At 65.0% G+C, this 22,949-nt stretch overlaps 2 protein-coding genes across 4 annotated transcripts in view; one reads left to right on the forward strand and one right to left on the reverse strand.

Annotated features, from left to right (window-relative positions):
• The window catches only part of LOC135422942 (mitochondrial import inner membrane translocase subunit TIM16-like), a 39,040-nt gene extending 17,653 nt beyond the window's left edge, over positions 1-21,387 (forward strand). Inside the window, exons 10-31 of one of the 3 annotated variants that reach the window (XM_064672595.1) lie at positions 14,237-14,291; positions 14,649-14,706; positions 14,798-14,943; positions 15,384-15,479; positions 15,555-15,737; positions 15,861-15,993; positions 16,074-16,249; positions 16,323-16,431; positions 16,531-16,617; positions 16,711-16,853; positions 16,930-17,034; positions 17,157-17,242; positions 17,318-17,459; positions 17,569-17,658; positions 17,736-17,852; positions 17,941-18,076; positions 18,180-18,271; positions 18,357-18,443; positions 19,875-19,959; positions 20,490-20,629; positions 21,017-21,082; positions 21,228-21,387. In XM_064672595.1, the coding sequence (XP_064528665.1) occupies positions 14,237-14,291; positions 14,649-14,706; positions 14,798-14,943; positions 15,384-15,479; positions 15,555-15,737; positions 15,861-15,993; positions 16,074-16,249; positions 16,323-16,431; positions 16,531-16,617; positions 16,711-16,853; positions 16,930-17,034; positions 17,157-17,242; positions 17,318-17,459; positions 17,569-17,658; positions 17,736-17,852; positions 17,941-18,076; positions 18,180-18,271; positions 18,357-18,443; positions 19,875-19,959; positions 20,490-20,629; positions 21,017-21,082; positions 21,228-21,314 (2,419 nt within the window). In that variant the 3' untranslated portion in view covers positions 21,315-21,387. Of the gene's footprint in view, positions 1-14,236; positions 14,292-14,648; positions 14,707-14,797; positions 14,944-15,383; positions 15,480-15,554; positions 15,738-15,860; positions 15,994-16,073; positions 16,250-16,322; positions 16,432-16,530; positions 16,618-16,710; positions 16,854-16,929; positions 17,035-17,156; positions 17,243-17,317; positions 17,460-17,568; positions 17,659-17,735; positions 17,853-17,940; positions 18,077-18,179; positions 18,272-18,356; positions 18,444-18,534; positions 18,691-19,317; positions 19,457-19,874; positions 19,960-20,489; positions 20,630-21,016; positions 21,083-21,227 lie in introns of those variants that run through there. The other 2 variants (XM_064672593.1, XM_064672594.1) reach the window with 2 other exon arrangements.
• On the reverse strand, positions 4,011-11,237 carry VASN (vasorin). Its single transcript, XM_064672596.1, has 2 exons — positions 11,157-11,237; positions 4,011-6,666 (listed from the first exon to the last, which is right to left on the reverse strand). The coding sequence occupies exon 2, from the start codon at positions 6,654-6,656 to the stop codon at positions 4,647-4,649; it is 2,010 nt and encodes a 669-aa protein (XP_064528666.1). The 5' UTR covers positions 6,657-6,666; positions 11,157-11,237; the 3' UTR covers positions 4,011-4,646.
• Positions 21,388-22,949: the final 1,562 nt, after the last annotated feature.

The raw sequence follows: 22,949 nt of genomic DNA on the forward strand, positions 1-22,949 counted from the left end.
ACTGACGCCAGGCCGGCAGGAAGGGGAGCCCGCATCCCACCGAGTCCCTACCGCGTCCCCTCTGCGTCCCCACCGCGCCCACCGCGCCGGCACCACATGTCCCTGTGGCACCCCAAGGCAGGGCCATGGCGTGCCCCAAGGTGGGGGTGACTCTAGCGCACCCCCCCCAATGCCCACAGCCTACAGGGTGGCTGCACGCTGCCCAGCATCCATGGGGGAAGAGGGCTGAGAGTGGGGGGCGCTGGCCCCATGCACCCCCACATCAGCCTTGGGGGTTCCCATCCCAAATCCTGAGCAGGTGAGTTGTTTCCAACCACACAAACCTCATTTTCAAAGCACCCCGACAGTGCCAGGGCCAATGCCCAGACCCCCGAGAAGGCGGGAGGCAGAAGGTGTGGGTGGCCCCGGCCCCTCCCCGCGCCGTGGTCCTCAATGTGCCGCCTCCGGGTACCTGCCATTCCTTCGGCTCAGGTTTTGTCTCTCTCCCGGCCCCCTTTAATTAGATCAAGGAGCAGCAGGGCAGGAGCCAGGAAGGGGCCTCAATAGGTTATTGTTGCCCTAAATTGTAACCAGCACCGGCAGGGTTGGGTTACCGGCTCCGACTCGGGGTCACCAACCAGACCCCGGTGCCGCACGCCCAGCGGCCAGTGCAGCACTGCCCCGGGACGGTGCTGTCACCACGGTGGTGGCAGGAGAACAGCGGCTCCCTTGTGTCGCTGCATCTTTTGGTGTCCTGAAAATGTCCCCAGGGAGGCTGGGGGTGCCGCAGCCGGCTCGGGGCTGTGGCTGGATCAATAGGGATGAGATGCCTGGGTCAGCAGAGGTCCCAGGGAGCCATGTCCCAGTGGTGTGTGCTGACAATGGGCATATCCCCGTGGGGCAGGACGGTGATGGGGAGGGATGGGGACAGCCAGACTCTCACTGCTCTTCACAGTGCAAAGTCCAACAGAACCGGGAAGTGCTGGAATTGAGACCTGCCCACAGCAGAGTGCCAGCACAGCAGGATGTTTGCAGAGAGATTTGGGGGTTTTTTTGTCCCACCCAGAGCTGAAGAAGGACATGGAGGGGCCCAGGCAGCTCCCTGGGGATGCTGCTCAGGGGTGCTCAGCCCCCAGTGCCCACCCACTGCCCCTGTCCCAGCCAAAGCCTGTGGCTGAGCCAGGTCCTGGGGTCAGGCTTGTAGCCCCAGCATCTCTCAGCTCCAGCTCTTTTGTGCACCAGAGCACATGGCCTAACTGAGGCACATGTCCCCACTGTCACCTTGCCACCTCTTCCCAGGCACCCGCCGTAATGGGACCTCCATGGCCAGTCCTGCTCTCATCCCACCTGGCCCCAGTACCCCTTGCACTGCTGTTTCCTGGGGCTTAGCAGCCCTTTTGGTTTGTGGTGGGTGCTTTGGGGGTCTCTCCCACCCCAGCAGGCAGAGCCCTGAGCCAGACAGGTCCATCCCTGTCCCCAACCCTGACCCAGTCCCTGGGCAGATCCCATAGGTGCCTGGGCTGGTGGCTGCTTGCCATCCATGGGGAAGGGGCTTTTCCTGCCCCCACCTGGCTGCAAACCTCACACACGAGGAGGGGGAGAGGCCACCCCAACCCTCCAGGTGCCACCCCAGTAGGACTCATCCCCACGGGGCTGCTGGGCAGATACACAAAGAGGTTAAGGCAGGGGCAGCCACCCCACCCTTTGTCGCCTGTCCTATAATTCCACTGGGTAAAAATAGCCCAGTGCTGTGGATGGAGCTGCGATGGGATGGCAGCACCGAAATCACTCCCAGATGGGACACAGCCTCTGTGGCCAGTGGGTGCTCCCTGGCCTCCCCAGCTTTCCAGGAAGGCAGCAGGATTTTTGCCCCCCCCAAACTCTTCCTGGCATCACTGGGGGCTGTGGGATGGGCATACACCTCTCCTCACCCTGGGGAGTGGGCATGGGGACCCATGGCACCAAGGCAACATGGCCCCTCAAGGCTCTGCTCTGGCCACAGGGACCTGGGGGACCAAGGGGACCTGGATTTGGTTTCCATGGGGCCAGGGGTGTTTTTTTGGGAGACTGGAGCCCTCCATGCTGGGGTGCAGGCAGGATTTGCCCCAGTGAAGCTGGAGGCTCCTCCCATCGTGGCTTCCCACCAGGCCCCCCCATCCTGCCGGTGGCTCTGGCCAGGGCCCTCGGTTACCAGCCCTGCTGAACTGCTTAGCGAGAGGGATTGTTTTTGGGTCCATTTCAGGGGGTTTTGCAATCCTTCCCAGCGCTGATTCAGCTTGGAGGAATTAGCAGCGCCGCACAATGTGCCGCTCGGAGCCGCTCTTGGCATGCGACGGGGCTGGCAGTGGCCAGGGGGAATTTTGTGCTGGGATTCAGGAAGCCACAGGGGCTGGACAGTCCCATTTTGGGCAATGCTGCTCTCCTGCAGGGCTGCCCGGGTGCAGACATGGGTGTCGGGTGGGGACCAAGCCCTGCCCAGGCCACAATGTCCCCATCACCTCTGTGCCAAGGCTGAGCCCCACTGCCCCCCCAGCCCCCCGGCTGGCACCCTGAAACCTTTGGCTTGGGGCACCCCGGTGGTGCTGCACCTGCCAAAGCAGAGCCCCCACTTGGCTCCTGCTGTGCTGGCATTTTCACTGTAGATCCCATCACTTTGGAGCTGCTGGAAACCTCCATGGAATGGTGGGACTTGCTGAGGCGTCATGAGGGTCTCCTGCAAACTTGGCATGTGGGGGGGTCCCTGCAAACCTCCAGCTGATTGCAAGTGGGGAAATGAGCTTTGTTAGGAGAAGGGCGCGTCACAAAGGCAAAGGAGGGGGGAAGCGAGGGGCCAGGAGGGGCTGGAGGGCCCTGTGAGGTCCCTGCAGCCAGCGCTGGTGTGGGGACACGCCAGGGCTGGGCCAGGCTCGGGGGGCCGTGGCGGCGGCCGGCCGGGGGCACCCGGCATGAGGCCGTGGCTCCGCCAGGGACTTTTCTTCTCTCCTCCTCACGAGGCTGGAAAATATACAAAGCTCGCAGTGAAAATATTTACACAGCAGCAATTTTGGGAGGAATTTGGGATGTTAATTTGAAAAATCTGTGGGGAGAGGACCACAATGGGCCCTTTGAGTGGGCGAGCGTGGCCATCGCAGCGAGCCGCCCGCGCTGGCGAGGGGCCCCTCCTGCCGCTGCGCCGGCCCTAATGGGAGCCAGCCCTGCCGGAAGCCCACCTGGGAGCCGGGGGGGCTGTGCCAGACGGCCCCCGCCGCCACCCCGCGCCCCTAATTGCATCCAGAGCCTCTCCCTGCCCCGGGTGAGCAGGACCAGGGGGCCGGCGGGGTCAGGGCCGTGTCCTGTGGCGGAGCGGCCGGCGCGGTGCGGCACGGCGGTGACCCTCGGCGTCAGCCCCGCGCTGTGCTCGTTCTCTCCAAATCAAACATACCTCAGCGGGCAGGGCCTCAACCTGGAAAATTCCAGCCCGAAAGATAAAGGATTGGAAAACGATTAAAACCAGAGAGTTGGAGCAGAAACCACTTGGCAGCGGGAACCTGCCGAGTGCCGGCTCCCAGCCCTCCCCGCCAGGACCAGCGCGTGAAACCGGCTGTTCCCGGGGCCGGGCAGTGGGGGCTCTGGCTGCACCCCCGGGGTGGGGGGGCCCTGCAGGCTGACACTTGTCACGGGTGCTCTGAGGGTCCCAGTGCTGCTGGGGGTGACGTCAGGAGATTGGGCTGGGCTGTTTGTCCCGCAGCTGGCCCCAGAGCCATCTGGCAGGCGGGAAGGGATGAAGTAAGGCTGGATGATGCAGAGGGCAGGGGCCGATTTGAACCCCGTGGCCTCTGTTTTGGGAACCCCTCCTCAGCACCCGCGGTGGAGGGCAGCGCCCAGAGTCGGGAAGACTTCCCCCTCCATGGCCCTGACTCATCCCAGTGCTTGCCAACAACAATGAGAGGACACAGCTGACCTTTCCAACCTTCCCACTCCTCCACAGGGGACACACCTCACTGCCCACACCCCTGCCCACACCCCTGCCAGGGTGCTCAGGGCGGCACAGAACTTTTTGTTGTTGTTATTTTAATTATTTTAGGTTTTTTTTTTTTTTTTTACAAAAAGACACTCTTCTGGTCTGTCTTACAAAAGAGATGTACACAAACCTGTACTAAAAAAAAACAAGTTTTCCCAGAAGAAATGGGAAATAACGGTGTATAAATATTCTCTCTGAGTTCTTAAAGCTTCAATTCCCGGTTTGCCTGCTTGGCACTTCCTTTGGCCCAGGGGGTCCCGAGGGTCCCAGCACCTCGGCCGGGCCATATTGCTCACATCAGCTTCCAGGGAGTCGAGAGTCACAGGCTGTGCTCTGCTAAAGGACCCTTGTTACCAGCACGTGGGCAGCCCTCAGCCGAGTCACTGCAGCTTTCTCTTTAGCAGTAGCTAAAAAGAAGTCCTCCTCCCAGCCCCCAAATTAAAACCCTCCTTTCTTCCACTACCCATGTTCTACATAGAGTCACAGGAATCGAGGCACCGAGCAGTAAAATTCGTGTCTCCTCCCGAAGCGTGGCAGCCTCGCGGAAATTGCACGTTGTGGGTTTGGGGGTTTTCTGCCTCAATTCAGTCAGCTCCTTGGCGATCTGTATCCCAGAGGGACATGCCCAGGTGCTGCTTCTGGAGCTCAGCCCTCCTGTGTCCAGGGCTCAGAAGTAGGAGGGTTTGAGCCCCGGGGTGTTGTTGTTGCTGGGGTAGTGCGACTGCATGAGCGGCACCTCGCACTCGGAGCCACCAGAAAGCATTGCCGCCTCCGGCACCTTGCAGCCATGGCTGCTCAAGTCCCCATTTTCCAGGCAGGCTTTAACCCCTTCCAGCTCCAGCGGGCTGGCGTCCACCCCGGCGCCGGCACGCGCCTTGGCCTGGTGGCGCCGGCGGTAGTACATGGCGGCCGTGACCACCACCACCAGCAGCAGCGCGGCGGCCACCACGGGGACGAGGATCAGGGCGAGGTTGGGGTCCTGGCTCTGGGTGACAGGGGAATGCTGCTGCAGGCTGAGGGGCAGGGTCTGTGCTTCGGCACAGTGCTCCTCCTTGGGGACCTCCCCCAGCGCCCCGATGCAGACGCGGTAGGTGCAGTTGGGTTTCAGTGCCCGCACCGTGTACTCGGAGAGCGAAGCCGGCAAACGCAGCATCACCGGCCGCTTGTCCGGCCCCGAGAGGTTCCGGTAGCTCAGGCGGATGCCCTTCAGCTGTGCCTTGGACTGGACATAGTTGTGCAGGTCCACCTTGAGAGAGGTGCTGCCCACCTGTGCGATGCTGATCCGCCGGCCAGGCGGTGGGGCCGGTGTGCCTGGGGCGGGCGTCGTCCCCCTCACCTCCACCTCACAGTACACGCCGGCAAAGCCCGCGGGGCACAGGCACTGCAGGAGGTTCTGTGCACCCAGGTGGCAGGTGCCGCCGTTCAGACACGTGCGAGGGGGACAGATGGGCGGCGGGGAGCTGGTGGGGGACGGGGTGCCGCTGAAGGGCACTGGTGTGGAGCTGCCCTGGGGGTCCCTGGCCCCTGGGGTGGGCGCAGCGGTGCTGGCGGGCGGGGGTGGGCGGTGGGTGGTGGGCAGCAGTGCGGGTGGCGGCAGCGTGGTGGTGCGGGGGGTGGTGGGCGTGGGGGTGGTGGTAGGGCAGCCAAAGTCAGAGTACTGCAGGTGGTGGAGGAGCTTGCCGGAGTTTTTGGGGGGGAAGTGGCAGCGCGTCTCCTCGGGGCGCCGCAGCACCACACCGCTGGCGTTCACCCACTGCACCAGCCAGCTCATCTGGCAGATGCAGTTGAAGGGGTTGCCGGCGGCCGTCACAGCCCGCAGCCTGGGGAAGAAGCTGGAGAAATCCCGAGGGATGGTGTTGATGTTGAGGTTGCTGATGTCCAGCTCCTGGAGGTTGTGAAGGCTCTGGAAGCTGTCGGCCGGCAGCTGGGAGATTCGGGCGTTGCCGGCCAGGCTGAGCCTGGTGAGGCTGCCCAGCCGCCGCAGCACCGCCGGGACGCGCTCCAGCAGGTTGTCAGAGACATCCAGCTCGTGGAGGTTGTTCTGGACCTGGAAGAGCTCCTCGTTTAAGCTCGTCAGGCCCAGCCCTGCAATCTTCAGGGACTCGATGTTGACAGCATGGAAGGCCCCTGGTGCAATGGTGGGGATCTTGTTCCAGCTGATGTCCAACAGCAGGAGGTTGGGTAGGTCAAGGGGGGGCACAGCCCTGAGCTGGTTGTTCTGAAGCTTCAGCTCCAGCAGATTCTCCAGCGTGTCAAAGGCAGCAGCGTGGATATGCTGGATCCTGTTCCTCTGCAGGTAGAGCCGTTCCAGCAGGCGCAGCCCGTGGAAGGTCTCATTGGTGATCTCCTGCAGCTGGTTGGAGGACAGGTCCAAGTTGACAAGCTCTGTCAGAGGCTGGAAGATGTTTTTCTGGATGCTGGTGATCTTGTTTTGTGACAGGTCCAGGAGCTGGAGGGCGGGCAGGCCTGCAAAGCTGTCCTCACTGAGCGTTGTGATGCCGTTCTCAAAGACGTAGAGGGAGAGGGTGTTGGAGGGCAGCCCCTGGGGCACTGTCTGGCCCCGCCTGGCCGCACACAGGATGGTCTTGGGGTCTTGGCACTGGCATCCCGCGGGACAAGCCCTGGCCAGCTCCCCATGGGCCAAGAGGAACAGCGTGCAAAGGATCAGCTGGTTCATGGTGTCAGCTCTGTGGAGAGAGAAATGCAGCCAGGGTTAGGGGCCGGGCCCTGCTGTGCGGTATCCAGGGCTGGCAGGGCTGTGGGTCACCTCTGAATCCCTGGGACAGAGCTGGTGAGAGTGAAGCAGCATGTGGGCTGCCCACCCCGGCTCCATGCTCTTCCCCCTCCCCAGACCTCCAGGATTTAGGGACATGGTACCATTGTGCACCCCAGGCTCTACCATGAGACACATCCCACTGATATTTGGACTGTCTCCAGTGGCACACCAAGATTTCCTCCCCCCCCAGTACACACAAGGGCCCCAACCACCCCCACTGCTCAGCAGGGTGCAAATCAAACAGGGGGATGTGGAGAATCAGAGCACCGGGAAGGGGTGGGGGAAGGGGTGGGAGCCTGGCCGGCCTTCCCTGCACTGAGCTCAGCTTAACTCTTTGCTTGTGCCATCCCGGCAGCTGCATCCACGGGGGCTGCTCCTGCCTGGATCACCAGTGGCAGCAATCCCTCCTGGGGACAAGCCATTTGTGTCCCCACAGAGTCCAGGGGCTCATACCCACCCCCAGCCAGCCCCTGGCCCCACAGGTCACCTTGCTGTTCCCCTCCCTGCTGCACTCCAGGGACTCAGCACAGCACCATGGGCTGTGTCCTTGTCCCTTGGGGACTTGGGACAGCAGGGATGGAGGGGAAGATCCTCTGGAGTGAGCAAGGCTGTAACCACCCCTGCCCCAGCCCCCCATGGATGCCCCGGCCAATCTTGCAGCCGCTCTCCTGTGCCACACGGAGCTGGTTCCTCTCTCAGCCCCATCTTTTAGCCCTTTTAATGATATGAGGCTGGGCCAGGGACCCACTGCCTCCTGCCACCCCATCAGGGGTAAAGAGAGGTTGTAGAGGGGGGTCCCCAGGCAGGGAAGAGGCGAACCCTTCCCCAGCTGTGGCCTACCTCCTCCCTGCTCAGAGCTGTCAGAGCTCCAGGCAAACGCCCCCCCCTGCAGCTCAGAAGGGGCCCTCTCGGTGTGCGGGGGGCTGCGGGTCACACAGCAGCACGTGCCGCCTGCCCCGGCCCGTCGGCGCTGCAGGGACACCACATCCTGTGCCAGCAGGGTCTGGACCCGTGCTGTGTCCCCTTGTCCCCCTGCTGGGGTGTCAGCCAGGGTTAACACGGTGACTGGCTCTGTGCTCACCTCTTCCCAAGCCGGCCCCCCACAGGGTGGGGTGCACCCGAGGGTGGGGTGCACCGACGGCTGGGCAGGGTCACCACAACTGCCTGAGTCACTTGGCTTGACTGGCCCTGCCCTGACATGACCTGTGCTGTCAGCCCCTGATGCTGGGGAGGAGCTGTGCTGCATCCAGGGGGTCACTGTCACCCAGGGGGTCACCATCACAGTATCCCCTCCCCGGCACCCCCAGCTCAGTCCTCTCACTGCTGCTGGGTCCCCCCACACCTCCACATCACAGCCAGTGTGCAACACAAGGACCACAAGGACGGAGTAGAACCAAAACCACATCATGGAGACCTTGTGAAGTGTTTTTTGAGGCTGGGGGCAGACCTGGCACTCCTCGAGATGGCTCCAGCAGCTGGAGTGTGCTGGCTGGCAAGAGAGCCCATGGCATGAGGTGCTGGCATGCCAGTAGTGCCACCACCGTGCCAGGCCGCCCGGATGGACAGCCCCGGAGCAGGGCCAGGCCTGCGGGATGCTGGCGAGGCCGGGGCTGGTTTTGCAATGCCAGGGTCGGGTTTCGCTGACGTGTCCCGCGCTGCAACCAGCTGCTGACTCCAAGTCTCTTTCGTCCCTTTAATTACACTGGCATTTCCTCCCCGCCTGCCAGGCTCCCCGCTCCAGGCAGGTTCGCCCAGCCCGGCCACAGCCATGCATCCGTGCCCGGCCACGAGCGCCGGGCAGGCTGGCACGGCCGCTCCGCGCGCCTCCACCGCCGCCCCCTCGGCACCGCCCGCTCCGCTGGCACACGCCGCCTCCACCACGGCCCGATGCTATTTCAAGGCAGCGAGAGGTTAACCCAGCCCAGGTCACCCCCAGAAACGAGGGACAGGGAAACAGCCTCCCCAGGTCCTGGCAGGGTCCCCAAGGGTGGAGAGGAGGCCCCGGTTCTGCTGGAGGTGTTGGGGCCGCCCTGCCAGCGGCCTGCTGCTGCCTTGGCTGGGCTCCCCCGCGCCTGCACCGCAGATATTTGCTGTATTATTCATATTTTCCGGCTGTGGGGAGGATCTGGGCTCAGATTCCCCCAGTCCCGGCTCAGCCTTTCCCTGCCAGCCTGCTGGGGTTGGGAGTGCAGCATCCCCCCTTCCTGCCTGCAGCCCCCCAGGCTGGGCAGTCCCACTGCTGTCCCACTGTGCATCCACCACACGTTTTAACAACAAGGACGATGCTCTCCCCACCCCGCAGGGTGACACCTGTGCAGGACAGGCTGGAGGAACCCTCCTGGGGGTTCCTGCCCTTCCCCACTGCTTGGGGACCTCAGGGAACCAGGCAGAGCCAGGATGTCCCTTTCCGCACCGGCAAGCAAGGCCCCAAGGCCAAACAAAGCCAGCGTTGTTGCTGGCCGGTGGGTTGCCACCTTGGCTGGTGGCACCAGAGCAGGAAGGACAGGGGCCCTGCTCACAGCTGGGCCCTGAACTCCATCCCCGTCACCGTAGGGAGGGACGTGGTGCCTTTGCCGTGCAGGATGCAGAGCTGCTCCCCTCCCTTACACCCCCCAAAGCAAGCTGATGTCAGCACGTGCCCCCTCCCGAGAGCCAGCTGGGGGGATGCAGGATTAAGCCCTTAATCCTCCTCCCTTTCAACCCACCCTGGCCGCCTCAGCTCCCACCTCCTCCCGCTCCCCTCCCTATTTAATTAAAGTTTCCGCAGCAGCCCCGCAGGAATGCAGGCCTGGTTATTGCATTCCCGGGAGCACTCGCCAGCCCCTCCATCCCGCTCCTGCCCCTTTGACCCGGCCGTGCTCCCCGTCTCAGGTGCTGGCAAGGAGAAAAACCAGCAGAGCCGCTTCACGAGCAGCCAAACCGCCTCGGGAGGAGCCGGAACGCCGGCGGAGGGTGGGAGGAGGCCGGCAATGGTGCCACGCGTGGCCCGGGCTGCACGGGCAGATTCCTCTGGAGTGACTGGGGTGGCCACGGCTGTCCCCGAGCGCTTCCTCGTGCCGTGTCCCGCCGGCAGAGCCAGCCGGGCAGGCAGCACTTGCGTCAGGGCCACCCGGCGAGGCCGGCTGGCCTTGGCGTGGTGCAGGGGAAAACAGTAATTAGTGTCATCCCTGACGGCGGCACTGCCCAGTGCTGTGTGGGCAGCGGCACCGCTGGGTCAGGGCAGCCTGGCCGTCCCGGTCCCAGCAGGACCTGTCGGCACAGGGTGTGTTGACAAGAGTGGGTGTGTGGGGGTGACGTGACTGGGGGGTTTTGGTTGGGAAGAGAAGTCTTGGAACTGGAGCATCTCTGCTGAGATACATTGGCTCCTGTGGCAACTGCCAGCCTGGGAGGGAGCCAGGTGTGGAAAGGAACATTTACCCCCATGGTGCCCCAAAGTCACATCCAAAGAGGGTGACAGGGGCCAGCACCCTCCAATTGCACCCTGGGTGACGACAAGGCATGCAGGGAGCTGGTGGCAGGAAGAGCGGTGGGGTATCCCCGGCGGCCAGGCTGGCTGGTGGCCCTGCTGGCACCCGTCCCTCTGCGCCAGCCAGGGAGAAACCCTCACTAGCAGCGCCTTGGGACTCGCTTGGCCCCGTGGCAGGTCAGCGAACCAGGACACTGACCCCCGAGGACAGGCAGGGCAAGGGCAGCCAAACCCCACCCCAGCCGAACCCTCTGCTGAGGAGGGTGGTGGTGGTGGACATGGCTGTCAGCAGCTCCCACCTCTGCCTGATCCCAACAGGAGAGCCCTGCTGCCACGTCTGCCAGGACAGGGTGAGCACAGGATGGGCCCAGGACCGTGCCAGTCCTGTGGGGGTCCTGGACCTCTTCTGGCAGGGTGGGTCACTGCCACCCAGTCATGCTGGATGGAGCTGTGCTCCATGTTAGCCCCAGACACATCTCTCCCCTTACCCTCAGCACCAGGCCGACCGGACTCCAGCGCATCCCACGGCAGGACAGGCACGGGAGATCAGGGGCCCTGCCTGCACCCTCATCCCAGCCCACCACAGTGCCATCCCACAGCCTGGCCGAGGCCCTGCCACCAGCCCTGGTGGGAGCCAGCCGGGTGCCCCTGGCTCAGCCGAGGCCTCGCAGGGAGCAGAACACACCAACCCCCATCCGAGGCCCGGAGGAGTCGCCGGCCCTGGGTGTCCTGCCTGCGGCCGAGGCCCGGGTGACACCCTGTCACCGTGGGAGCCCAGCCCACCCCGGGTGCCGCCCGGCCCAGGGCCCCTCGGGCCCCACCGTCCCCTAAGCCCCTCGGTGGCCGGCAGAGCCCCCTCTCGCCCGTGGGCGGCCGCCGCACGAGCCCCAGTGGCTGCGTGGAGGGTCGGGCGGTGCCGCGGCCGCGGGACTCACCGTGGCGGGCGGTGCGGGGCCGTGCGGGGCCGTCGGGGAGGCCGGTCAGTCCATGGCGCGGGCGGATCAGCGACCGGGCGAGCAGTGACGGCGGCGAGCGCGGGGGGCGGCTTTTAAACCGCGAGGGCGGGGCCTGCCCTCCCGCCGGTCGCCCATTGGCTGAGAGAACGGCGGGGGGCGGGACACAGCGGGCACGGAGGCCCCACCCCCCGCGCACCTGGGGCCCGACTGGGGCGGGACAGCGGGGACCCCCGGGACCCCCGGGACCCCCGAGTCACAGGGACCCCCTGGATCTCTGGGATCGCAGAGTCACAGTGACCCCCGGGACCCCCGGGACCCCCGAGTCACAGGGACCCCCTGGATCTCTGGGATCGCAGAGTCACAGCGACCCCCGGGACCCCCGAGTCACAGAGACCCCCCGGATCTCTGGGATCGCAGAGTCACAGTGACCCCCGGGACCCCTGAGTCACAGAGACCCCCCGGATCTCTGGGATCGCAGAGTCACAGTGACCCCCGGGACCCCTGAGTCACAGGGACCCCCCGGATCTCTGGGATCGCAGAGTCAACGCGACCCCCGGGATCTCTGGGATCGCAGAGTCACAGCGACCCCCGGGACCCCCGAGTCACAGGGACCCCCCGGATCTCTGGGATCGCAGAGTCACAGCGACCCCTGGGACCCCCGGGACCCCCGAGTCACAGGGACCCCCCGGATCTCTGGGATCGCAGAGTCACAGCGACCCCCGGGACCCCCAGGACCCCCGAGTCACAGAGACCCCCCAGATCTCTGGGATCTCGGAGTCACAGTGACCCCTGGGACACCCAGGACATCTGCAACTCCAGAGTCACAGAGACCCCTGGGCACTCCATGGGACCTCTGGGATCACAGGACTCCCCAAAGTCACAGGAATTTCTGGGACCCCCCAGGACCTTCCAGACTCACAGGGACCTCGGGATCCCAGGAGCTCCCGGAGTCACAGGACTTCAGGGCTTCCCAGAGTCATAGGGACCCCAGGGCTCCCCAGAGTCACAGGAACCCCCAGGATCCACAGGGACTCGATGAGATCTCCTGGACCTCCAGTCACAAGAGTACCCAGGACCAAGAGAATACCCAGGATTCTGGCAGCTCCCAGACCCTGCAAACCTTCCACATCCCCAGCCTCAGGACCTCCAGCATCCCTGGGGCTGGGGTCCCAGGGACCCCCAGCACCCCTGGTGTGTAGACACACAGGTATAGGGGGGGTAGGTGCAGGTGAAGGCATCTCCCTCATATCCCCAGCACCCACGGGACCCCTGGCACCACTGGTAACACCAAGGGCTGAGTGTCCTTGGCACCCCCATATCCAGTGTGGCCAGGGTAATCAGGGTCCCTGGCACCCATGGGACCCAGTGCCCTGGGATCCTGGTCCCTCCATGCCCCTGGCATCCACAGAGCCCCTGCCACTGTCTTCTGGGGGATGGGAGGCAGTGGGTGGCCCTCACAGAGCTGTCTTTACGGCGGATTAGTGGGATTGGGGGAGACCTCCAGGCCTTAGGCTGCTAGCCCCGTTACCTGAGAGGTGAATGCCCTTCCCCCCACCCCTGCACGCGGCCCGGCGACCCCGCAAGGAGCTCACACAAACCATCAGGGAGGGACGGATCCATCAGGGAGGGACGGATCCATCAGGGAGGGACGGACCTTCCCCCCCACCCCTGCACGCGGCCCGGCGACCCCGCAAGGAGCTCACACAAACCATCAGGGAGGGACGGACCCATCAGGGAGGGACGGACAAAAGAGTGAGCTTAGTGATCGTTGGGGTTTATAAGGCTTTTAGGAGGGTCAAAGGGGACCAATCACAAGTTCAGGGTCACACAGAAAAACCCATCAGGTAAGGAGTCAACAGCCAATAGGAAGGGGTTAACAAAGGACCAGTGAGAAACACCTCAGGACACCTTCCCAGGACACCTTGTGAGAGACAATAGCTTCACAGGGGGTGTCGGGGAGAGGGAGACAGTGACTGCAGAAAATACACAAACATGTTGAAACACGTTTAAACTACAGTAAAAACTTCTGTTTCTATAACATTAGAGCTGTTTTCCTCACCAGTCCATCTATGACAGGACTTCTTCCATCCTGCATATGGCAAATCCATTGCCACAGGCAGGACAGTGCCATACCAGCCACACCTATCCTTCATGGCATGGGATGGCATGGAACACCTCTCTGCCCTTGGCACAGCCACAGAAATGTCAAACGAAGGTAATAGATTGTCCCTTCAGTCTCTGCCTGCGGCTCTCCCTCCTCGACCCCTGACGCAGGAAGGCACAGAGGTGACTCCGTGCTTTTGTCACCACTGTCCCCTCAGGCCACTGAGTATTCCTTGTCACAGACCCCTCTGGTCCCCTTCTGCCACCAAGCACCCCCCCAGCCATGGTCCCCTCTGGCCACGGAGCATGTCCTGACCACCAGACCCTCAGTCACGGGCATCCCCCCAGCCGTGGTTCCCCCCAGCCGTGCAGCAGCCCCGAGCTGCGGGCTGGGACAGGGTGCAGGACAGGGAGCAGGGACACGCTCCAGCGGGCACAGCCCAGCCTCAGGGCACTCCCGGGGCTGGTCAACACCGCAGGTGCCAGGGTGTGCCACGCGCCCACCCAAAACTGGCCAAGCCGGCCCGGCCGGCCCTGGGGCTCCCCTGCAGGTGCTAGTGGCTTTCCTAAGTGAGGCCAGGTGCAATGTCCGGGTGCTGGGAGCAGGGCTGGGAGCAGGATGCCCCACAGCTGGGCACGGCTTCACAGCAGGCACCGAGCATCCGGGGCTGGGAGCAGCTGGCAGTGCCATCCTGCTGCCAATGTGTCACCCCAGGGTGGGACAGCGCGGGTCCAGCTGTAAGCTGGGGACCAGCCCAGCACCCTGAGGGCACCCCCCAGCACCACCACTGCCCTCCAACCCCTGACAGGATCTGATCCTGCCCTGCACTGCCCCAGCGCAGGTTTGGGCACGCACCAGCCAGGGAAGCAGGATCCAGCACCACGGCCTTCGGGGTGCTGCACTGAGGGGTGCCCTCAGCTCAGCACCCCCAGCTCAGCATCCCTTTCCCTTGCAGGGTGACCATCCCACTGTATGACGCCGACACGGGGCTGCTGGTGTTGGCAGGGAAGGTGAGGTCCCACAGCAGCGGGGTGCAGGGGGGTACAGGAGGATGCAGGGGAGTGTAGTGAGGTGCATGTGGGTTCAGTGGGGTGTAGAAGCATGCAGGGGTTGCAGGGGGGTGCAGGAGGCTGCAGAGGGGTGCAGGAGATGCAGCAAGGTGCATGTGGGTGCAGCGGTTACAGGAGGGCACAGAAGGGTGCAGGGGAGCATATGGAGGTGCATGCGGTTGTAGGAAGGTGCAGTGGGGTGCAGAGATTGCAGCAAGGTGCATGTGGGTGCAGGGGGGTACAGGAAGGTGCACGTGGGTGCGGTGGGGTGCTTCCTGCAGCCTCACTCATTCCCAGTCCACTCCACCTCTCTTCCAGGGAGAAAACCTCCTGTACTGCTTTGAGGTGACCCCCACGCAGCCAGCGCTCACCCAGGGTAAGCAGGTCCCACACCGGGGTCGCAGCAGCCCCGGGGGGCTCACCCCTGCCTGCACTGCCCACCTCATGTCCATCCCCCCTCCCCACAGTGACCCAGTGCCGGACAGAGGGCAGCACGCGGGGCCTGGCGGCCGTGCCACGCCGGGCCCTGGACGTCATGGCCTGCGAGGTGCTCCGTGTCCTGCAGCTCACCGACACTGCCCTCGTCCCTGTCAGCTACGTGGTGCCACGCAAGGTGAGGGGGGGGTTGCTGGCACTGCATCGTGGATGCCTGGTTTCGTCTCATGGGTGACACTTCACCAGCACCAGGTGACAAAAGGCACCCGGGTGCACTGGGACCCCAATCCCCAGCCTGGGGAGAGCAGAAGAGGAGGTCAAACCTGGGAGCTGGCAGTGGGTCACAGAGTGTGAGCTTGCTGCGTGCTGGATTTGGGAAGCCGGGTGCTGCATGTAGAATTGGGGTGCTGGAGAGTGGATGCTGATAGCTGGGTGCCACCTGCTGGGTGCTGTTGTGCAATAGGTGCTGGGTGCTTAAAGTGGATGAAATTTGGGTGCTGGGTAGTGGAGTCTGGGTGCTAGAGGTGTCTGGGGGTGTCCAGGACTGCCCCAGCTGCAGGAGGATGGAGGCTGTGGGACTTCAGGAACACCCACCTTGCCCCATACCTTCTCCCACAGTCTGTCCAAGACTTCCATGAGGATCTGTTCCCTGACTGCACTGGGACCCTGCCAGCCACCAATGCCCAAGCCTGGTGGGCAGGCAACAACCAGCAGGTCAGTGTCACCCAGGGGTGTGTCCTTGCTGGTGGCATTGCCACTGCCCCGTGCCCACCACTGTGCCTGGTGCAGGTGGGGAGGGTGAGCCTGCACCCTGCACGGAGATCCACGGAGACCTTCACCTCCCCTGTCATCGCCTTCACCCACCACACCAATGCCGGCCACACCGACACCAACATTGGCCACACCAACATTGGCCACACCGACATCGGCCACACCGACATCGACATCGGCCACACCGACGCCGACCGGAGCGTGAGCATGGGGTGCTGGGAATGTGCTTTGGATGCTGAGGGGGTGGGGGTCCCTGCCGCCTTTATACAGCAGGGAAAGGCCGGGCTACCAGCACCACCTGCCCACCTGCTGTCTCTCCTGTAGGAGGCCAGTGGCTACTCCTCACCATCCTCGCTGGCCTCGCCAGGCAGTGCAGCCACCTCGCTCTCAGCCAGCACCGGCCCGTCCAGCGGCTTCGCCAGCAGCCCCAGCCAGAAGTCCCTGCAGAGCATTTTGGGTGAGCAGGCAGCAGGGTGAGCTCGGGGTCCCTCACTGAGGAGGGATTCGGGGCACTCACCTATCCCTCACCCGCTCCAGGGCCCAGCTCCCGCTTCCGGCACGCGCAGGGCCGGGTGCTGCACCGCGACTCCCACCTCACCAACCTGCGGGGCCTCAGCCTCACCACGCCGGGCGAGTGTGACGGCTTCTGTGCCAACCACCAGCGCGTCGCCCTGCCCCTGCTCACCGCCGGCGGCCAGATCGCCGTGCTCGAGGTACCCCGGAGCGGCTGGAGGCCGGCACGGCGCCGTGAGTGCCATGCCCGTGACCCCTGTCTCTTTCCCGCAGCTTTCCAAGCCCGGCCGCCTCCCCGACACAGCCGTGCCCACCATCCAGAACAGCGTGGCAGTGGCTGACCTCTCCTGGGACCCCTTCGACCCGCGGCGCCTCGCTGTGGGTACGTGTGCCAGCCCCGCTGGAGCGTGCCGGGATAGTCCCCTGGCTCCGGGCATGCTGGTCACCACATTAACCACTGCCCATCCTTTTTGGTCCCCAGCCGGTGAAGACGCCAAGATCCGGCTGTGGCGGATCCCTGAGGGAGGGCTGCAGGAAACACTGCAGGAGCCTGAAGCCATTCTCCAAGGTGAGGGGACACACCGAGCACCCTGCACTGGGGACAAGCCAGCCCAGTGGTGTCCACAGCTGGGGACGACCACGCACTGCTCAATCTTCCCAGGTCACACGGAGAAGATTTACTCCATCCGCTTCCACCCCGTGGCATCCGATCTCCTGGTTTCCTCCTCCTACGACATGACCGTGCGGATCTGGGATCTGAGTGCTGAGCAGGAAGTCTTGTGCCTGCAGGGACACACAGATCAGGTAAGGAATGACAAACCTGGGGACACCTGAGGGGTGACTTTGGGGTATTGAGGGGACACAACATCTGTCTACCCAGATCTTCAGCATGGCTTGGAGCCCAGATGGGAAGAAGCTGGCGACAGTGAGCAAAGACGGACGGATACGGCTCTACGAGCCGCGGTGCAGCCCTCGGCCTCAACAGGTACAATCATGGCACTGAAGGTGGGCTGGAGAGCTGGGGCTGCAGGCAGGAACACCCACAAGGGCACCTGCCCGCACCCCCAGCTCTCTCTGAGCGGGCAGAGTGACCTTCTCCCCACGCAGGAGGGTCCAGGTCCCGAGGGGGGACGCGGAGCACGCCTGGTTTGGGTTTGCGGTGGCGACTACCTCCTGGTGTCCGGCTTTGATAGGTAAAGAGGGGGACACGTGGCAGGGCAGGGACACCAAGGGACACCATGCTCCCCCTCATTGACACCTCCCCACAGCCGCAGTGAGAGGAGGATCCTCCTGTACCGGGCACAGGCTCTGCCTGAGGGACCCTTGTCCGTCCTTGGGCTCGATGTGGCCCCCTCCACCCTCCTGCCCTTCTACGATGAGGATACCAGTGTTGTCTTCCTCACTGGCAAGGTGAGGGCTTTCCCTCCAAAAAACTGGGGGGCTACCTGTCTACAGCACCCCAAAAGTGCAGAGGGACCCTCCATGCACCTTGACAGCCCCTGTCTCACTCCATCCCCAGGGTGACACCAGAGTCTTTCTCTATGAGGTGACTCCTGAGCCCCCCTATTTCCTTGAGTGCAACAGCTTCACTTCCAACGAACCCCACAAGGTAAAGAGGGGCAGTGCTGCCTGTCCCTGACCCCTTGCCTGCGCTGCCAGACCCCGCTCATGCCCCCACCCCACCAGGGCTTTGTCTTCCTGCCCAAAACGACGTGTGAGGTGCGGGAGGTGGAGTTCGCCCGTGCGCTGCGCCTGGGGCAGAGCACCCTGGAGCCCGTGGCTTTCCACGTGCCACGTGTCAAGGTAGGTGGGGGGTAAGGGGGAGGCTGGCTGTGTTCTGGGATGGGGACAGAGGCGGGGGACCCCCCCTCAACGTCACTTGCCCCCACAGAAGGAGTATTTCCAGGACGACCTCTTCCCGCCGACCCGCGTCTGGTGGGAGCCGGCCCTGGGTGCCGGTGCGTGGCTGGCGGGGCAGGACGGGCAGCAGCGCCGCGCCAGCCTGTGCCCGGCCGGCATGGTGCCAGGTGGGTGAGGGGCAGGGCAGGACCCCCAGCCCACGGGGATGGTGTGGGGGGTGTCAGCCACGGGGCGAAGCCCTCCTGCCCCACGGTTATGCCGCTCTCCCAGTGAGCGAGGCCCCGAAAGAGGCTCCGGCTCGGAAGTTCGTCCCTGCATCCGTGTACCTGGAGGAGAAATCGGATGAGCAGAAGAAGGAGGAGGTGGGTGCTGGGGAGGGGCGACCGCCCTGCAGTGGGGCTGGGGGCGATGTCCCTCACCCCACGGCTCTGCCCGGCCTCCCCACAGCTCCTGAGTGCCATGGTGGCCCGGCTGGGCAACCGAGATGACCCGCTGCCCCAGGACTCTTTCGAGGGGGTGGATGAGGACGAGTGGGTAAGTGCAGGGACTTGGGAGGGGAGACACGACCCCCGTCGGGTCCCATCAGACCCTGCCATGCCCCTCACCCACACCGAGTGTCCCGCAGGACTAGGCTGGACCGGGCACCCCAAGGACCACCCGGCAAACCCCGCACCCGCAGGGTCGGCGGGGGAACCGAGAGGAGAGAGAGGAGGAGGAGGAGGAGCAGGATGTGCAGGGCCTGCCGCGGGCAGGACCCGCTATTAAAGCCGCTGCACCAGCACCGCGTCCTGCCGTGATCCCGGGACACCGCGGGGAGCACCGGGGGGAGACACCGGGGCGGAGAGGGACACGGGGACCGGGGGGGCACCGGACAGTGGGGACACAGGGACCGGGGGGGCACCGGGACAGGCACAAGGGAGGACACGGGGACTGGGGGGGCACCGGGACCGCGGGGACACAGGGACCGGGGGGGCACCGGGACAGGCACAAGGGAGGACACGGGGACTGGGGGGACACAGGGACCGGCCCTGGAGGGGACACAGGGAGTGGAGCCGGGGGGGACACAGGGACGGGGTGGGGGACAGGGACTGACAGCGGGGGGACACTGTGGCCCGGAGGACACAAGGACTGGGGGTTGGGGGACAGAGGAACTGGCCCCGGGGGGACACTGGGAGTGCGGGGGACACAGGGACAGGCACCGGTAAGACACGGGTACGGGGGGGACACGGAGACCGGCGCCGGGGGGCACAGGGACCGAGGGGACACAGGGTGCGGCACCGGGGGGACCAGAAGGACCTGCACCGGGGTGACACAAGGAGCGGGGGTTCACAGGGACCGGCATCGGGAGGGACACGGGGACCGGGGCGGAGGGAAGTCGCGCCCCACCCGCCTGCCACTGCCCGGACCTCCCGCGCGGCGCGGCCGCCAGGGGGCGCTGAGCCCGCCGAGGGGACGCTCCGCCCCGCGCCGCCGCCGTCTCGGTGCCCGCCGTGACCTTCGCCCCCGGCCACGTGACCGCCGGGGGCGGAAGAGGCGGTGGGGACATGGTGAGAGGGGACAGGGCGGGGGGACGGCGGGGTTGGGGCTGGGCAGGGTCCGGGGACGGGCACCGGGCCCGCGGGTGTGCGAGGGAGCTGTATCTGGGGGGGCAGGGACAGGGGAGAGCGGACAGGACCATGGGATGGGGGACAGGACAGGGGGAGAGGGACAGGACACGGGAGGAGTGACAGGGCCTGGGGAGGGGGAGACGGGGCGGACAGGGCAGAGGAAAGGGGAACACGGGAAGGGGGACAGGGCCAATGGAGAGGTGACAGGGCCAGGGAAGGGGGGACAGGGACGGGGAAGGGGGGACAGGGCCGGGGATGGGTAGGGCAAAGCCCCAGGAGACAGGGAGAGGTGACAGGGTGAAGGACCTGTGTGGGGATGGGGCCCCGTGGTGGCTCTGACAGCAGGGTGTCCCCACAGGCCAAGTACCTGGCACAGATCATCCTGGTGGGGGCCCAGGTGGTGGGACGGGCCTTCATGCGGGCGCTGCGCCAGGAGTTCGCAGGTAGGAGCTGGTATACTGCTCCGAGTGCTCCGTGTGCCCACACTGCCCTGCCCCGGCTCTGCTCTGCACCCCCACCCTTCCCCAGGAACCCCAGTGCTCCCCGTACCCACACTCTGCCCGCAGAGGACACCTGCCAGGCTGTCACAGGGTGACAGTCCTCACCTGCCTCCCAGCGCTGGCCTGATGGTGTTCATCTCAACCCAGGCTCCCAGCAGCCTTCCCAGGCTCCAGCCTGGCTCTGGCACCGCTGCCAGGCTCCCAGAGATCCCAGCACCCCAAAGGGCACAACAGGATAATCCCTGGGACAGGAGAGCCCCAACCCTGCCCTGCCTGCAGCAAACAGTGCTCCCCCAGCCCCTGACACATCCCCAGCACTGGGATCACGTCCAGGGGCGACTGGAGGGGGGCAGAGGGGGACACTGGTCTCTGAGCACCTCAGAGCCTGAGGGCTTTGCTGCCTGACCCCCCCCCACGGCCTGGGGGTCGCAGGGATCAGTGTGGGGGTCTCATGGCCTGGGTGTCTCCGGCAGCGAGCCGGGCAGCAGCCGATGCACGAGGACGCTCTGAGAGGCCCCAGTCTGCTGCTGCCTCCAGGATCATTGGCATCAGCCTCCAGGAAGCTCAGCAGATCCTCAACGTCTCCAGCCTCAACCCTGAGGAGATCCAGAAGGTAGAGGGCCCCTCAGAGTCGGGGAGAGAGGGAGGGAGGGAGGGCCCTGTCTGCCTTGAGGGTGCTGCCTGGCATGGGCGTGACAGCTGTTCCCCAGTGCTGTCCTGGGCCCAGTTAATCCCAGCTGGAGGATTCCTTGCCCCAGCTGGAGCAACCCTCGGGGCTTGGCCTCTGCATCTGCCCAGTGGGGCTGCTCAGGAAAGGGGACGTGGGATCCCCGGAGGTGCCCGACCGGGAATGTGGGAACTCACAGTGGAGTCAGGCAGAGCAAACATGTCCCCAGGATCACACCTGTCACCTCCAGCAATGCTACAGGGAGCGGGAGGCCCCCAGGGTTTGGGAATGGGGAAGGTGGAGATGAATCTGAGCCGGAGCTTCTCTCGGCAGAACTACGACCACTTGTTCAAGGTGAACGACAAGTCTGTGGGAGGCTCCTTCTACCTGCAGTCCAAGGTGAGTGAGGGAGCAGCGGGGGCTGCACCTGTGTGGGCACCTTCCCCTGCCTGGGATTCGGGACAGGCAGAGCCCGAGCACCCCTGTGGGTGAGGCAGTGAGGGGAGGGGTCACCCCATCCCTGTGTGTCACCCCGTGTCCACAGGTGGTGAGAGCCAAGGAGCGGCTGGACGAGGAGCTCCGCATCCAGGCCAAGGGCGACAAGGAGAAGGAGCGGAAAGCTGAGACGTGACTCCCGCCACCCCTGGACCCCGTGTCCCTCTCACCCTTAACTTATAGGTGGCCAATAAACACCGTGTCCTCCAGCACCTGGCCTGGCTGCTCCGTGCCCGGGGAGGGAGCAGGGACTTGCCCACTGCTGCCCCCGAGGGATCAGCCCCTGCCCTGGGGACAAGGAGGAGGGAGGCAGCTGGGGAAGAAGGGGTGTCCTCGGGGCATCAAGGGCTGCCAGGGCTCAAATGGCACTGGGGGGGGCTGTGGGAGCTATTTTTGGGCGGGGTTGGATGCTCTTGGACTGAGTACACGGATACCTCTGGCTCCATACCCCAGGGGTGCTGTGCCATTACCCTTCTCCCACCGTGGATGACTGCTGGGTTGAGGGGGGGACACACGCTGTGGCTGTCCCCACCTGCAGCTCATCCTGCTGCAGGGCTTCACTGGTGCCAAGGCTCCCTGAGCAGGAGTGTGGGGACACAGCCAGGGGTCAGTCACAGCCAGCTGTTCCCCCCCCAGGTCACACCCACCCTCTCCAGCACTCCTCTGCCCCCAGCATGGGCTCCTCACTGCTGTCACCACGGCCGCAGCATTGAAACAGGAACTTACTTCAACTTTATTGTTTTCTTAATAAACTTCCTCTCCCCTGGACGAATATAGTGTTACAGTCGTTAGCTTATCTCGTACTTGTGCAGTCCTTACACGCTACGCTAACAGCGATGGAGCCCAACAGGAGGAAAATAAAAACAACCCAGAAACTACGATAGAAAAGGCACTTCGAGACCGTTAAAATACTGATGTCCTGGAATGTGCAACAACAAACCGACGAGGAGCGAGGAGACGTTACACCGGCCGGGGCGGCCTGGTCGATGGCCCGCGGCCATGCTGGGCTGGGGCAGCGCCGGGCGGCCGCCGGTGAGAGCAGGGAGACCGGCTCCCTGCGGGGCACGCGTGGCTGGGGCTCCTCAGCAGGGAGGGGCAGCACTGGGGAGACCCCCACGGTTCGGAGCGGGACGTGGGTGGGGGTCCTGCCAAGCAGTGGGACGTACATATGCCCCCCAGGAGAGGCTTTGAGCTGTGCCCACGCTGAGGCTGGGCACGCTGCCCGCCCCACCACTGCCCCGTGGCTGGGGGCTCACCTGGGAGCATCCCACCGGTGCATCCCGAGGAGCGGGTGCCCCGCCAGCCGGCGCCGGCGGTGCCCAGAGCCGTGCCCGCGCCGCCCGCATGCGCTCACGGTGCGTGGTTAGGTATGAACGTAGCTAGAGGGGTCTGTGCCCGGCGCGGAGCCGGCGCGGCGAGCGGCACACGCGGCCGTGTGCCTTGTCACGGGAGGGCCGGGGAGGCGGCGGGAGGGTGTGGGCGGGCGCCAGGCCGGCGTGTGCCCAGCCAGCTGGGCCCGGCACGAGGGGCCATGGCTGCGGCATGGCCATGCCGGCCGTGCGGGGTGGGATGGCACGGCCGGGCACAGCTCGGGGCAGCGGGAGCGGGCGGTCCCCGAGCTGTCACCCCGCTGTCTGTGCGGCGGAGGCCGGGGGGCTGCGACCCCCCACGGCAGCGCCAAGGCTTCGGGCAGGGAGACGCCGTGTCAGCAGAAGCAGGAGAGCCCAAGCAGGGCCCTGTCAGAGCAAGGGGCTGGTCAAGAAATAAATAG

This window comes from Pseudopipra pipra, chromosome 16, assembly GCF_036250125.1.
Source record: "Pseudopipra pipra isolate bDixPip1 chromosome 16, bDixPip1.hap1, whole genome shotgun sequence".
Taxonomy (NCBI): Eukaryota; Metazoa; Chordata; class Aves; order Passeriformes; family Pipridae; genus Pseudopipra; species Pseudopipra pipra.